This window comes from Littorina saxatilis, linkage group LG12 (genome assembly GCF_037325665.1).
Source record: "Littorina saxatilis isolate snail1 linkage group LG12, US_GU_Lsax_2.0, whole genome shotgun sequence".
Taxonomy (NCBI): Eukaryota; Metazoa; Mollusca; class Gastropoda; order Littorinimorpha; family Littorinidae; genus Littorina; species Littorina saxatilis.
Window position 1 is genome coordinate 78,207,206 of NC_090256.1, and position 16,442 is coordinate 78,223,647.

At 41.0% G+C, this 16,442-nt stretch overlaps 1 protein-coding gene across 1 annotated transcript; it reads left to right on the top strand.

The window, feature by feature from the left end:
* Positions 1 to 919: 919 nt before the first annotated feature.
* On the top strand, positions 920 to 11,499 carry LOC138982848 (palmitoyltransferase ZDHHC16-like). The gene is made up of 9 exons (XM_070356218.1): positions 920 to 1,004; positions 2,002 to 2,230; positions 2,733 to 2,927; positions 4,739 to 4,850; positions 6,046 to 6,179; positions 7,327 to 7,404; positions 7,840 to 8,085; positions 9,232 to 9,302; positions 9,589 to 11,499. Exons 2-9 carry the CDS (start codon positions 2,039 to 2,041, stop codon positions 9,701 to 9,703), a joined length of 1,143 nt encoding a protein of 380 aa, XP_070212319.1. The 5' UTR covers positions 920 to 1,004; positions 2,002 to 2,038; the 3' UTR covers positions 9,704 to 11,499.
* Positions 11,500 to 16,442: the final 4,943 nt, after the last annotated feature.

Here is a 16,442-nt window from a genome sequence, read left to right on the forward strand (position 1 = left end):
ACCCGGCATAGCGCACCGCACGGAGGAAGGGAGATAAACGCGGCTGAAAACACTGGAGAAGATAAGGAAGAGTTACTGGGAATGGATCCAGAGAAAAACCAAAATCGGTTGAGCACGTGTTGAAATATCTCATCGATGAGGTTGTGTCCGGCCTGTAGCTGAATACGGACTCCAAATTTGAAAAAGATCCACCGAGAACTTTGGCCGTGCATCGCGGACACACACACAGACAGACAGACAGACAGACAGACAGACAGACAGAAGTCGTATATATATATATAGATAACTGTCAACTTTTTACATCGCTCAGTCAACGAGATAACGTTATCAACGGGGATTTTTACTGCTTTTTACACACACACTCACGCAAGCACGCACGCACGCATACACACACACCACACATACCCACACGCGCACACTTACCGTGACACGCACCACACACCACACACACCGTGATACACAGTCACACTCACACACACTACACACGACACACACCGCACACACACACGGCGTGACACACACACACCGTCACACACACACACACACACAATGTGGCACACACACGCATGCGTGCGTGCACACTCAGTGACACATACATCATGTACACACACAGTACAGACACACACACACACACACAGGCACGTACACACACCGCCTCACACTGACACTGACACACACAGTCACTGTGACACACATACTGACACACACTGACGGCACACACAAACACACACTACACACACATCAGTATCTATTGAGAGAGAGAGAGAGAGAGAGAGAGAGAGAGAGAGAGAGAGAGAGATGTGAGCCATGGGAGATAATATGCTTACGTACTCTTTGGTGGCTGAAACCAAAAATGTCGCTCAACTTCCTGTTCTTCTGCTACTGCCGCTGGTTTGTTGTTCTCTTGCCTTCTTTCTTGTAGCTTTGGACCATATCGATATCGGACACTCCACAGTCCATTACGTTGTTTCGCTGAACAGAATGCAGACCCCTTTACTTCTCAAGTATATAACTTGTTGATGTTGTTTTCATGCAAGAGTTGATTAGCAATATATAGATCACATTAAAGGAAGCTTCATTTGTCTCAAACGAAAATGAAAGAAAACGACAAGCAAACCTTGAATCGAATTCTATAATCTAAGTCAAAGGGCAGTTAATTAAACCCCTCGAAATCGTTTTGTATTGCCTAGCCAGGTGATCTCATCAACTCTGGCTCCATATTTCAGCTGGTGTCAAAATGGTCTGACATTTCAATTTGGCGATATCTTTTGCCATTTTTGTTAAAGTTGCAGATCATTTTAGAGCTGTTGATGACTTAACCATGATTGCTTATACCTTTATCCTTGTAGAGTTCCCAATAACATGGTGTGTTTGATTTCTGAAGCAGCTGATTGTTTCAGTAAATGTTGCTGTAGATAACAGTCAATTTAAAGTAAATCAACAACGTTTCAATAGTGAGTGCTTTTTACAGTTGTACGGCCCCCCCCCACTCACACACACACACACATACACACACTACCCTATACCCACCCCCACCCCCGTCCAACAGCAACACACACATGCACACACATATTTTTCATTTTCATTTCATTTTCATTTTCATTACTTTATTGTCCCATCGCTGGGAAATTCGGGTCGCTTCCTCCCAGTGGAAAGCTAGCAGCAACGGAGTCGCGCTACCCAGGTGTCTGCGTGTTTAGGTGTATTCAGCCACCTGCACTTATGGCAGAATGACCAAGGTCTTTTACGTGCCATTGTGATGACACGGGGGTGGGACATGGCTTCCGTCTCTGGGTCTGCACATAAAGTTGACCCGTGTCCGTCCCGGCCCGAATTCGAACCTGCGACCTTTCGATCACAAGTCCAGTGCTCTACCAACTGAGCTATACTCTTCACCCCTATATATAAGACATCCAAAATATTAATAAAATGTTTTAAATTTACAGAGGCTATAAAATAAACGCAATGAGAAAGCAACACATGTATTGCATTCAATTTCAGTAGGCGGTGCTGACCAGGTGCATGAGTGTTGACCGCGATGAGGATCCAGTGGCGCCTGATGGACTTCCCTCGGAACGTGAAGCGATGGGTGGCGGGCAAGCTGGAGAACTGCCATCTGGCCATGTTCACACTGTGCTACAACCAGTTCACGTCCTTCCACACCATGTTGGATGCCGCCCTAGAGCCCATGTTTTGGATTGTCGACCACTTCACCAAGTATATGGGACCTGTGAGTTCTGTTTTGTCGTTTGTTCGATCATTTCACAGGGCAGTTTAAATACAAAACAGCATCTAAATGTTGGTCAATAACAACAGTAATATTAGAAAAGAGAAGAAAAGTGATCGAGATGTGTGTGACTAAATGAAATATGGTTCAATGGAATGTTGTCAGTTTGGTAATCCAGATGTCAACATTGTTAAGAAGGTTGACTAAATATTTTTTGGGAAAAAAGGTTACCATAAGTAAATCGATCTTACGATTTTAACGTAAGCCTGTCCGCAAAGAAATTCATAAGACGTAAGGCAACTGTTGCCAGGTCTTTACTGGATTTTGCATATTTATTTCAACATCAATTTTATGGGGGGGGGGGGGGGGGTGCAGTCATGTCTCTTTAACCCTTTCACTGCCTGTAAGACGCCAGCTGACGTCCTGGCTAACTTGCTTCAAGGGGTGTATTGGCAAGCTTAATGTTTTCTTCTTCCAAATTTCATGATCTCATGCCTTTGTTCAGATCATGGTGACGCTGGTGGTGATTCTGACAACGATGGTGGTGGCGGTGTTCTACATCTGCGTGTTCCCCCACATCTGGTACCAGACAGAGATGCTGTGGGTCATGGTCCACTTCTTCTTTGCTCACTGGCTGCTGGCGAACGTCATCTTTAACTATGTCATGGCCGCTTTCACCTCCCCTGGCCTGCCGCCCCAGGTTGGTTGCAGTCATGTCTGTTTAACCCTTTCGCTGCCTGAAGGGCATCCTGGGTAACTTGCTTTATCAGGCAACAAACAGTTTTTAAAAAAAAAAGAACAACAACAACAACAACTACACCACGTGTGCGTGTATGGTGTACATGTGTTCATTTATAAACTAAGGGCAGATTGTACACAATGTCAATTCAAGTAAATTCAATACAGGTAACGCTTTGAAATAAGACATAAACCATCTGGAGAAGACACATTATTGTTGTTGGTTTCTGCAACTTTAATCGTGAACTCTAGAATGCATTGAATTGCTAAGTTAAAAGGAAACCAAGCTCCATGAATGCTGTTGAAACTCTTTTCTTGTGAATGAAAGAATGACCTTTTGTTTTGAAAGTATGCCCCAAGATGTGACGACCTGCAAGGAATGTGTTGCTTCAAAACAGCTACCAACAATAGATTCAATTAATTATTTGAATATTAGAATTCTTCCAGGGTCTGTCTGGGTAAAGAAAAACAGACAATCTCCAGTGATTGTAAGGAGTGATCTTTTTTTGACTGTTCCACAGGCTTAATTTGTCTATACCTGTAAGAAATGCGCTGCAAACCAGACCTCCTCATTGCTTGTGCTTGTAAGAAGGGATGCAAATAATTTTTCCTGTTTAGACTGTGCCACAGACTGCAACTGTATGTAACCCAGTGCCGAAAGACAACAATCACCTTTGGAGGCGAAGTCTAATCAAACAGGATTAAGAATTTTACGCAAAGGAAACCAAGAACATACAGAGAGACAGAAGCCGCCAGACCCCATCACAAACAGAACTCTACAATCCACAGGTGTCTAGCCGGCGAGCTCTAAATAGCTTGCACTCAGCTGAATGTCCCAAATCTGTCACCAAGCCCCTGCAACTAGTCCAGAACGCTGCCGCTAGACTCGTGTTTCGAACACCTATGAAACAAAGCGTCACGCCTCTACTCAAACAGCTACATTGGCTTCCAGTCGAACAAAGAATTAAATACAAGATCTGCTGCATATTCTATCAAATTGCCGCGGGCACGGCTCCACAGTACCTGTCCGATCTAGTGCAGAAAAACAATCCTGAAAGGGTTGTCCGCTCTGCCTCCCAAAATAAATTTGTCAAAGCTCCTAAGTATCAGAGGGACGATCATGGTGGCCGCTGTCTTTCAGTCGCAGCTGATCATATCTGGAACAAACTCCCTTTGTCTCTACGTCTCAGTCCATCTCTGCCTTCTTTCAAAGCAAATCTCAAGACTCACCTCTTCAGAGAAGCATTCTATGATGATGTAGTTGTCGCGACCCTGTGAATGTGCACTTTCGGATGAACAATGTTTACTGTGTGTGTGTGTGTGTGTGTGTGTGTGTGTGTGTGTGTGTGTGTGTGTGTGTGCGTGTGTGTGGACATGTGTGGGTGTGTGTGTGTGTGTGTGTGTGTGCATTATAATTGTTGTGTATACTGGGAGTTCGTTCCTGTAAGAGCCTCTGGATTTTTGTAACATTTATGTTTTGTTTTTGGTTTTTGTTGTAAAGTGTTTATGATTGTGTTCTATTCCGTCAATGGCGTCATTCTGGTAATGATGTTGTTATTGCTTTTGTAAAGCGCTTTGTGTGTTCGAAAGCGCTATAGAAATCACCATTATTATTATTATTATTAAAGGCCAACAACTCTGCAGAGCCTGCTGTGAAGGGCGACGGTAGTCTCCCTGTCACACTTATCTGTACAAGAAAAAATGAACTGCTACCCTGACCTCCGCATTTTTTTGTGCTTGTTAGAAGTGATGGACATTTTTGTTCTTTTTCAGAATGTGCCACAGGCTGTGTCCATCTGTAAGAAGTGCATCTCCCCCAAACCACCCAGGTCACACCACTGCTCCATCTGTAAGCGTTGCATCCTCAAGATGGACCACCACTGCCGTATCCTTTGTCACCTTGGCATGTTTGCTTTGAAGATCAAAACACAGAAGATTGGTCTTGATTGGATCGTTTGTTCATTTTTTCTCTGGGTTGATGATGACTTGTCAGCAATTGCTGGTGTCCAATGGAGAAGGTAAAAGCACTGCTGCTTGTGGTTGGCTTCAAAGTGGGGGGGAAAGTGAGTGTCTGGGGCGGGGATGTAGCTCAGTCGGTAGCGCGCTGGATTTGTATCCAGTTGGCCGCTGTCAGCGTGAGTTCGTCCCCACGTTCGGCGAGAGATTTATTTCTCAGAGTCAACTTTGTGTGCAGACTCTCCTCGGTGTCCGAACACCCCCGTGTGTACACGCAAGCACAAGACCAAGTGCGCACGAAAAAGATCCTGTAATCCATGTCAGAGTTCGGTGGGTTATAGAAACACGAAAATACCCAGCATGCTTTCTCCGAAAACGGCGTATGGCTGCCTAAATGGCGGGAAAAAAACCGGTCATACACGTAAAAATTCCACTCGTGCAAAAAACACGAGTGTACGTGGGAGTTTCAGCCCACGAACGCAGAAGAAGAAGTGAGTGTCTTGTTAATTAATGTTTCGAGTTCCTGTCCTTCTCAGATTGGATGTCTGTTTGTGGTGAAGTGAGCAGTCTCACTGATGAATTATTAAATCAGGCCAAAAAAAATAATAGGTGTGGTTACGGTAACATAGCCAAAAAAAATAGGGTAGGAAGGTAGGCAATCACTTTTTTTTTGTTTTTACTTTTTTTTCTAATGTGTACAAATTAAACCTACTTGACAGGGAAATAAGTGTGCGACTCGGGCGCTTTCGCTTTCATTGCGTTTTCTGCACTCGTTTACTTGGTTTTTTTGGTATTTTTTTGACAAATGTAATAAAAAGTTATAGGGTCGGCCCCAAAAAATAGGGTAGGTCGGGTTACCGTAACCACACCTATTTTTTTTTAGGCCTCATATGTGTTTGAAATTTGGAGGTTATATTCTGACAGAATCATGATCATCAGCCGAAGAATACAGAAACTATGTGGCAATTTTTGAACAGTAGCAAGAACATTTCATATTTACAGCAAAGAGTGTACATTTAAAGTACATGTACATCAATAATAAAATGCACATATATACTCTCAAAGTCATTGTCATGCTTTGCTGTATTTGTGGCCATTGCATATTGTTCTTTAACAGATACAAGCTTGGCTGAACAACTGTGTTGGTTACTACAACCACCGTTACTTTTTCCTCTTCTGTTTCTACATGTGGTTTGGCACAGTGTACGTCACATTTGCTGGCCATGATGTCTTTAAGCAACACTTTTTTGGAAAAGAGGCAAGTGATTTCTGTACATGGGTGTTACTGGGAAAAATAAAAAAACCTGAAAGGCAGGGGTCCAAAATGCTCAAGTTTGAAAGAAAGTTTCTGGACACCGACGAAACCAAATCATAATAAGCAAGATGGCGGCAAATCCAAGGGAGCGAACCGAGAAAGCACGCGAACCGGTGTCAAAAGTCGGATCGGAACCGCTGCTCGTTATTTCAACTTAGCGAAACGAAGCTTTGTTTTTTTTTGTTTTTTTTTAAACCCGGAAAACCGGAATTTCCGGCTTCAGATTTTTTCAAAAACCGGAAATCCGGCAAAAGCCGGAAGAGTAACACCCATGTCTGTAGCATGCATGTGGTTGAAACCAGATGGAGCATGGAATTCCCCTGCTGTAATGGAAAAGGGAATGGGGAACACAGTATTTATTGATTTCATAATGCTTTAAAAAAACAAAAAACAAAAAACAAAAACACTGCACTTAAACTGAGCACTGTGCACTGCACTTCCTGATAATTTTCTCCTTCTTATTGAGACAGCTAGAAGAGAAAGAAGCCTTTTCTTCAGCTTTGCAAGATACTAAATGTGCAGTCTCCAGTTTCTGAGCGGCGAGAGGGCGAGCAAGTAGCGTTTCATGGAGACTTCTCGCCGTGAGGAAGATTAGGAATTGAGGAGATTAGACAAGTGTGCCTTTTGAGGAGCTTGTTAAACGAGGACATTGGTGACTGCAGGGCTGCCAATCTGATTGGCTGCTCATGTCTGTTTACCGACGAGTGGAGACCACTCTTTTGGCATCAACCAATCGTGTTTAATTTCTTTCCTGGCTGGTGACAAAATTGTTTCATAAACGTCCTCTAGCTATAGCCGCAAGCAATTATTGCCTGCACAAAACAGGCATAAGGATTTTGACAATACAAATATGTCTTGTGGTGAGACATTTGTTTTTCCGGTGGAGTGAATGGTTTAGTACTTGCATGGTTTCTATCATCAGTAGCACTCGGAAATCATAAAACCAGTTCATTAATCGTGCAATTATAGTGCATATATGCTTTCTCTAACCACTGTCGCTCTGAATTAAAAATATCAAATGTTGCTACTGTGTAATTTTTTTGGTTTAGTGTTTGTGTAACTCACACGTCTAATTTAACATTGGTTTCAGGAGCTGACTGTACCAGCATTCTTCTTCCCAATCAACATGGCCTACCAGAAAATATGGGGCACCAAATATGAAACCAAGGTAATTTATACAATTCTTTACTGTACAGCTAAGTATGCTGTTTGGGCATAGATGTGAACTGTGAAACAAGACCAGTTGCAAACTGCACACAAAACGTTCATTCATGACTCTATGGAAGCTCTTTATAGTTTTGCAGCATGTGCTAGCAACTGTTCGAAGTTAGGTCAAGAATTTGCTTCGTGTGGCCAAGCCACCTTAAATTGAAACTTGAGAATTCTACTTTATCGCGTTTTTGGCATTAGTTTAATTGGCACTTTAGCTTTAGTGCATATCTTTTCAAATGTCGTGTGTGAAATGCCAGGGCCACTGTAGGAGTGAAATATCCAGGGAGCGAAATGTCACTCATCCATCTTACTCACAGCTTATTTGAGTTTTCAAAAGATCCTTACAGTCGATACAATACATTGGATATTTTTTGTTTCCCCTTAATCACAGAAGGCTGAAGCTGCTTCCAGTTCAAAGAGCCCTTCAACAGACGATCAAAGCCCAGAAGCTCTGACTGGCTACGGAGACATGATGTTCCACAACGCAATCATATTCCAGTTCATACTGTGTGCCGGCGTGTCTGTGGCGCTGGGACTTCTCATGGTGTGGCACGCTCATCTGATCGGTCGTGGGGAAACCAGCATTGAAGCTCACATCAATACCAAGCAGAGGAAACGCTACAGAAAGAAAGGACTGGTAAGATATTACATCTATTAGCAGGTAGCAGATTTAGTATTCTAATGCAACACTCATACAACTCAAAAATAACCAAATGCCACTGCTGATTTAAAGAAGCTTTAATGATTTGCTGGACCTTTGTAGATAAAAGCTATTTTCAATTCCTTTGTGGCTCTTTAAGAGTTGTAAAATTCAAGTTGTTTTTGATAACTGTCTGCGTTATCTGTTTTGTGAGTACATATGTACTACTTACTTTAACTCTCTATTCCTTGTTTTGGGTTGTGGTAATAAGGAGGGTAGTGAGGTTCTGCTTTTGCTTATTAATTTTTCTAGCAAGACATTTTCTGTTCAGTGTCATAAAGTAAGTATATATCATTCAGGCATGGGAATTGTCCGCGAAAAGGAAATTACGTTTCAGCAAAAATTAAAAATTGTCCGCGAAAATTAAAAATTGTCCGCGGCAAAAAAAGGTAAATTAAATTATATGTATACGATTGTCTCTCTATCCATTATTTGCTTACACGAGAACTATCAAAATATTGATCTAAAATGCAAAATATCGTTTTTCTATGGTCCCCCCAACGTGGCTCTGCCCCTGTACCCCGCCGGGGCCTAGACGGCCCCTGGACCTCGGCCTATTTTCAGAGTTTTTCCTATTTTGGAATTCCCATGCCTGATCATTATGGAATGTGTAAGGTTTCTAAAGCTCTGAGCATTGAAATTGTGGGACGACTATATAAAAAGTGTGTTGACAGAACATATTGACCTTTGAATAAAAACTGAAAGCCTTGCATGTTGGTTACCGCCCTGCATGTATAAGAAGAAAAAAAATCTTAAAACCTGGAACGAATAATCACTCCAGCTGAGGTGATGAGCACTCATTGCTTTCACTTTCCTGAAGAAGTGCAGAAGGTTAGAGAGGTGCAGTTTTAGATCCATGTAACCTATGGATAAGAATAAGGATATGACCTCATATGCCTTGTCCTGTGAGGTTACCATCATGGAGATTCGAGCTGCTTTCACACTAGGGAAATCGAGCTGCCATACAGTACGGAAAACCCATTCTTTGTGTTTTTTGTTTGTGTGTGCTATGTTTGTGTCATTAACTTGTCACCACAAGAAACATGCTTCATTGCAGTGCATTTTTGACTGTTTGATTTTTAGATTTACAAGAATCCCTACAACTTTGGCTTTTGGGGCAACTGGAAAAGATTCTTCGGTCTTGGTCGTGGAAGGTAAGCAAGATTTTCACAACTTTGAGCAGGGATCAGAGTATGCTGGCAGAGATGCTTAAAGCTTTTGTCGCTTCATCAATCATTTCATAGTCTATTGGCTTCTTTTTTAATAATAATTTTTAGGAACCTGTTATTTTTCTGCATCACTAAAAGAGATATGTCCCCAACTTCTTTGTCACTATGATGTCATAATCTAGCAAGTGTTGCTCTGCACTGAATTGCCGTTGAGTCATGTTTCTCTTTTTGCAGTTTAATAAAGGTTGATGATGTGTGTGGTATTTTTCAGAACGTTCTGGCGACATGTACTCTTCCCATCATTCCATGATCCTTTAGGCGACGGACTCATGTGGGAAACCAGCACCTACAAATCTTCACATTCCAACGGACTTCAGCTTTTATGACAGAAATACAAGACCCAGTAGTCACACAAATATTAAGCTCTCAGTCAGCTAATGTACAGGGCCTAGCATTGGAAAAAGTGAGTAAGGCGTATAAAAACTAAAAACATCCTGAAAATCGGGAATTCCCGATTAATTCCCTCTTTACAAGACTAAGACAATAACAAAATAAAAATAGGTTGGCGTATATACGCCGTTTTGTGTACAATGCTAGCCCTGAATGTAAATTCTTGCCCGCCAATAGACGACAGGACCGTAAAGACTGTACTTAGTTCAGCCCAAAGTGGACTTCGTAGTGCTATAGCCTTGTGCAGCCAGGTTCGCGTAGTATACTTCTTGTAGTCGACTTTGCCCAATCAATGACAGGCTTAACTCATTCGGGGCGCATCTAAATTGTCCCTCGTGTTCCCTCCCGGAGCACAATTTTGACCCATTTTAAAAAAAATAATAAAAATCAACAACACAAAATAACCTTACCTTACATTTTTGCAAAGTTTAAAACTTGCTCTTTTAGAAAATATATGAAACATTTGAAAGAACATACCTTTTGTTGTCTTCACATCCAGTCAAACTACCTCTTTGAAGCAAAAAAACAAAAACAATTTCTATGTCATGGGTTCATCATACACAATGTCATGATCGACACTTTCATTGTCCGAATCATCACCCAAATCATCGTCCATTGGCACAAACTCGTCACCAGAATCTAAAATATCATCTCCACTATCATCATCATCACTAAGGTCAAGATCAGAACCGTCCTGAATAACAAGTTCTAGCACTCTTTTCAAGTTAATACGTCTTGTAGCAGAACGATCCGCCATCTTGGAAAAGTCAAAACATGTGGGTCGCACACCGTAAAAAAAAATCAAATTATTCCCAACAATTGAAGGAAGGAACTGTTTACAGTGAATGGTACCACTGTAGACAGGCAGAAGTTTATTGCGGGGGTTGTTTCCCTTGGTCAGCGGGGCCATTCACACCGTTAAAAATTCGTGATATCCGTCGGATCGTACTTCCAATGTGTCGGCAACGCAAAGCACAGCTGTCGGACTTCCAATTCCGACACAACGCGAATGAGTTAAGGGTGATGGGGTGGAGTTTGACCACTTCTACTCGTAATGAGAGACACTTACCCATAGTAATTCTCATAAATGACATGCCAAGCTAGATTTGATTACCAGTTAATTATTTGTGACTGCATGATTGAAGAAGGTATGGTTACCGTCGGGAGAGTTACGCAGAGGAAGTTTTGTATGATGCAACTCAGTACTAAAGAAAACCTGTTGCTTCCGCTAACATCAGAAAATTGTGTAAAAGTAGTGATATCTTAATAAAGTGCTTTGAATGGCATTCCCTTAGCATCACCCATTATGGAGTTGCGCATGATGGGGTCCCCCATTATTGATAGAAGTGGTCAAATTTGATCCCTCTATTGACTGCAACTTGGTGTTAAGTTTGATGTTCATTTTGCAAGAGGTATTGTATCAACATGAAATATTGACATGGAAAAAAGATAATGACGTTTTACATTCTCAAAGAGCTGTACATTTGCCCAAGTAAGTAAGATGAATTGTACATTTGCCCAAGTAAGTAAAATAAATTGAATTTCTCTGACTGATAAGACGTTTTATCTTTGCCAAATTTATAGAAATGATTGATGTGTTGGAAATTAAATACAGTGGAACCCCCTTTTAAGACCTCAGAAAGTCTGAGAAAACAAGGTCTTAAAGGGCGGTCTTAATATGGGGATAAATTTACCAAGGTTCTGAACAGAAAGTCTGAGAAAACAAGGTCTGAAAAGGAGGGGGGGGGGGGGGGGGGGGGGGGGGGGAGGGTCCACTGTAACACAGTTTTATCCTTAATTAATCTCAGCAGTATTTTAGACAGCTGTGTAGTTGACACCAGCTGTTTTTATTCTCAGGGTTTGCCAAAGGAGAATGAAGACTTGTTTATTTCTGCCTGAGCAAGGCTAGAATTTGTGTGACTTCTGGATCTTCTTGACAACAAAAATGTGCGCGTGTGTGTACATGTGCACTTGAATGTGCATGTGTGTGGTTTAAAGTGCAAATGTTTTAAAAGGGTTTGTTTCATCATAATGCTTTTGTTTGACACTGAAATCTCTCATACAGTAATCCACCTGGATCTCTGATTCCGACCGAGACTGCTCAAGGCGGCACTGTGTGTGTGTGTGTGTCACAGTTTGTGTGTGTGTGTGTGTGTGTGTGCGTGGTTTTGCACAAAGTGGGTTTTTTGCATTAAGGGGTCAGAGCCTGTCATGAGTGTCATGCCCAGCATGGGTTACAAGATTATAAATGAAAGCTTTGGAAGAGCTAACCAATTTTTACTTTTCTAGTTTGAAACATCCTAACATTTTTGATGAAAAGAGATGTTCTGTATGGCATGGAGCACATACTCCAGTGCTACCCATCACATTTGAGGAAAAGCAAAAAAACACCTGTTATTTGCTAAGGAGAGGTTGGGGATTGGTGGGGGGGGGGGGGGGGGGGGGGGGGACGATTGCCTGCATGGCTACATTGTACATGTACTTTCACCTAACACCAATGAATTTGTACACATTGAGTTTTTACATTTAGTCAAGTTTTGACTAAATGTTTTAACATAGAGGGGGGAATCGAGACGAGGGTCGTGGTGTATGTGTGTCTGTCTGTCTGTCTGTGTGTGTGTGTAGAGCGATTCAGACTAAACTACTGGGCCGATCTTTATGAAATTTGACATGAGAGTTCCTGGGTATGATATCCACGGACGTTTTTTTCATTTTTTCGATAAATACCTTTGATGACGTCATATCCGGCTTTTTGTAAAAGTTGAGGCGGCACTGTCACACCCTCATTGAGTCACTTGAGAAAAAGTGACTCTATGTAATCGGTCAGTGTTAGTCTGTCCGGCCGTCCGTCCGGCCGTCCGTCCGTAGACACCACCTTAACGTTGGACTTTTCTCGGAAACTATCAAAGCGATCGGGCTCATATTTTGTTTAGTCGTGACCTCCAATGACCTCTACACTTTAACGATGGTTTCGTTGACCTTTGACCTTTTTCAAGGTCACAGGTCAGCGTCAAAGGAAAAATTAGACATTTTATATCTTTGACAAAGTTCATCGGATGTGATTGAAACTTTGTAGGATTATTCTTTACATCAAAGTATTTACATCTGTAGCCTTTTACGAACGTTATCAGAAAAACAAGGGAGATAACTAGCCTTTTCTGTTCGGCAACACACAACTTAACGTTGGGCTTTTCTCGGAAACTATAAAAGTGACCGGGCTCAAATTTTATGTGAACGTGACTCATTGTGTTGTGAATAACAATTTCTTCCTGTCCATCTGATGCCTCATATAATATTCAGAACTGCGAAAGTGACTCGATCGAGCGTTTGCTCTTCTTGTTTTTAAATTAAATTGATTGAAATTTTGGCAAAGCAATCTTCGACGAAGGCCGGGGTTTGGTATTGCATTTCAGCTGGGTGGCTTAAAAACTAATGAGTGAGTTTGGTGATTAAAGATCGGAAACTTGTAATTAAAATTATTGTTTTATTAAACGATCCAAAAACAATTTCATCTTATTCTTCGTCATTTTCTGATTCCAAAAACATATAGATATGTTATATTTGGATTGAAAACAAGCTCTGAAAATTAAAAAATATAAAAATTATGATCAAAATTAAATTTCCGAAATCGATTTAAAAACTATTTCATCTTATTCTTTGTCGGTTCCTGATTCCAAATACATATAGATATGATATGTTTGGATTAAAAACACGCTCAGAAAGTTAAAACGAAGAGAGGTACAGTAAAGCGTGCTAAGAAGCACAGCGCAATCGCTACCGCGCCAAACAGGCTCGTCACTTTCACTGCCTTTTGCACTAGCGGCGGACTACGTTCAGTTTCATTCTGTGAGTTCCACAGCTTGACTAAATGTAGTAATTTCGCCTTACGCGACTTGTTTTTATTGACATTTTCCCAATGACATTTAATTCTTTTTGTAAATGTGTCGATTATGTCAAACAGAAAAAGACAGTGAAAATAGTGAATGCCTGTATGGGTGTCATGTTGGAAAAAAAATCATGAAAGAGTGAGTACTTTTGTCGGACAAACTTACGACATGTGGTTCCTGAACATGTGTATGAGACACGCACCCATGCTAGTGACTGGCCTAATGTCATATGCAGGCATGGGAATTGTCCGCCATATTTTTTTTTGTTCCGCCGAAAATGCAAAAGTGTCCGCCGAAAAAATAAAGGGGGGAGGCACACAAAAAAAGCACCGGTTACTTTGGCCTTTGCGCAAAAGCCCGCAAAAACTTTCCGTACTTTGTTCACGCACTGCTACCGCCCGCCTCAGTTATTGAACTTTTATGTTTGAAAGTAAACCAGATTGCACAGATTGTGTTACAAGTTCCATTTTCCTGTTTGTCTCAACAGATCAATTTTTTTACAAATTTAAACCATATAATACATGTATATATTTTTTTTCTTCAAAAAAGCAAAAATTGGTACATTTTTGTACTAAAAACTCTGATTTTAAAAACAGAATTTAATGGCAAACTTGGAGCTCAGATGACACCAGATTGCACCATCTGGGTTCTTTGGAGACATTTTTTCCGGGGGGGCATGCCCCCGGACCCCCCTAGTAAAGCTAGGCGCTTCGCGCCGTCGACTTGACGCTTCGCGTCTTCAGTTATAAATTTTCCGCCTTTTTTACAATTTTCAATTCCCATGCCTGCACATGGGAAAGTTTAATTACTTCCCACATGTCATTGCAGGTCAGTCATTAGTAAGGGGGTCTGTCTTATACCATGTACAGGAACCAGGTATTGCAAGTTTGTCCGAGAAGGAGAAAGGGTACTAAATCTTTCACAGCCCATACAAACCCGACAGTTATTTTCGGAATTTGTCTATTGAACTGTGCTGCAAGCTTCTGTGTTCAGCTGTGCATGTATCCATACAGTGTAACGTTGCAAGTTTCATCTGAAAATGTTTGCCGTAAAAATTCTTGTCATCGCACTGTACTTACATTCTCCTATATTTAAAGTACATTCCATGTTACTAAAATTATTTATTTTATTAATTGAGATTAGTATGTACAGTAAAATTATGTTTACAAGGCAGAGCATGACAAGTGCAGAATTGTTGAAATCTTTTGTTTCTGGTCCAAGGAAGTTGGAGTAAGGTTTCACCAACAGTGCAACAAGGCTGAGGTTAAGGAGCCTGTTCATGTATACAATGTATATGTATCCACAACAATGTTAAGATCTCAAATAATGATGCGCCACGGTCAAGGCCTCCTAACTGTTCGATACCCTGCTTTTTTCTGTAAGTTCTGTAAGTGTTGTGAACAAATTTCAGGATCAAAACCAACCCTCCTAAAATGACAAGCAACCTTATTTTAAAGTCCAAAGTTAAACTTTACATTGCAGGCAGGGAATGGGATACAGTGGAACATCTCCTTTAAGACCTTCCTTTCTTTCTTTCTTTATTTGGTGTTTAACGTCGTTTTCAACCGTTCAAGGTTAAATCGCGACGGGGAAAGGGGGGAGATGGGATAGAGCCACTTGTTAATTGTTTCTTGTTCACAAAAGCACTAATCAAAAAATTGCTCCAGGGGCTTGCAACCTAGTACAATATATGACCTTACTGGGAGAATGCAAGTTTCCAGTACAAAGGACTTAACATTTCTTACATACTGCTTGACTAAAATCTTTACAAACATTGACTATATTCTATACAAGAAACACTTAACAAGGGTAAAAGGAGAAACAGAATCCGTTAGTCGCCTCTTACGACATGCTGGGGAGCATCGGGTAAATTCTTCCCCCTAACCCGCGGACCTCAACAATCTGAGAAAATAATGTCATAAAAAGTGTCGGCATTTTGAAATAAGTTGGGTTTTTTTTAAGGGTAAAAATAAGTTCTAGTGATGGGAGTAACCAATATGGTCGAAAACTGTATGTATGTCACGAAAGGACAACTGCATTGTAGGGACGTTCTTGGCTGGTCCAACAGGCGCCCTCTCATCATAGGTGCCACTGTTACAATGCCGCCTCTCTGGTCTGCCAAAGTCTTAAAATGAAGGCAAATTTTCAAAGCTTATGAATAGAAAGTCTGAAAAAGTAAGATCTTAAAATGGAGGAAATCTTAAATTGGGAGATTCCACTGTATTTGGTCTGGCAGCAGATCCCGCACGATCTTGACATGGGGGCAACCACCTTGTATTTTTCTGTAAGAAGTCTGTGACTGGGGCAAGCGTTGGTGACATTACCGATACTCCTTCATTTAAAAAGAAAAAAATACTGATTATGACATTCCCAAACATTGGACAACAAAATAAGTTTACTTGTCATTTTGCACCAATTTTTCCCTTTGAATATACATTTGATATCTTCTTCAATCATTAATTTTGATTGCTTCATATGATTGAAATTGTTGCAATACAGACTTGAGTCAGTGTTGTTATCTGTTGTTATTCGTACATTACATGTGTCAGTATTGTGGCTGTGTTTGAATATTAAACCGAAAGAATAATGAGAGAAAAAAGAAACACAAATAAAAATCTTTTTGAATATTTCAATGTGTGTGTGTGTGCGTGTATGTGATGCGCAGAAAACTTTGTAGAAGAAGTGTGAAAATCTAAAGTGCGGGTGATTACACAGCTTTCCTCAAAACCAGATGTGATGTCATTACCACAAGCACCCTTGACCAACAGGTATATATATTTAAAAACAC

Bases quoted from the DNA above. Each gene is read 5' to 3' on its own strand.
- LOC138982848 (XM_070356218.1), top strand. From the start codon at position 2,039: ATGAGGATCCAGTGGCGCCTGATGGACTTCCCTCGGAACGTGAAGCGA. The intron at 7,405-7,839 runs GTAATTTATACA...CCTTAATCACAG, and splicing joins GCACCAAATATGAAACCAAG to AAGGCTGAAGCTGCTTCCAG. The intron at 8,086-9,231 runs GTAAGATATTAC...TTTGATTTTTAG, and splicing joins GCTACAGAAAGAAAGGACTG to ATTTACAAGAATCCCTACAA.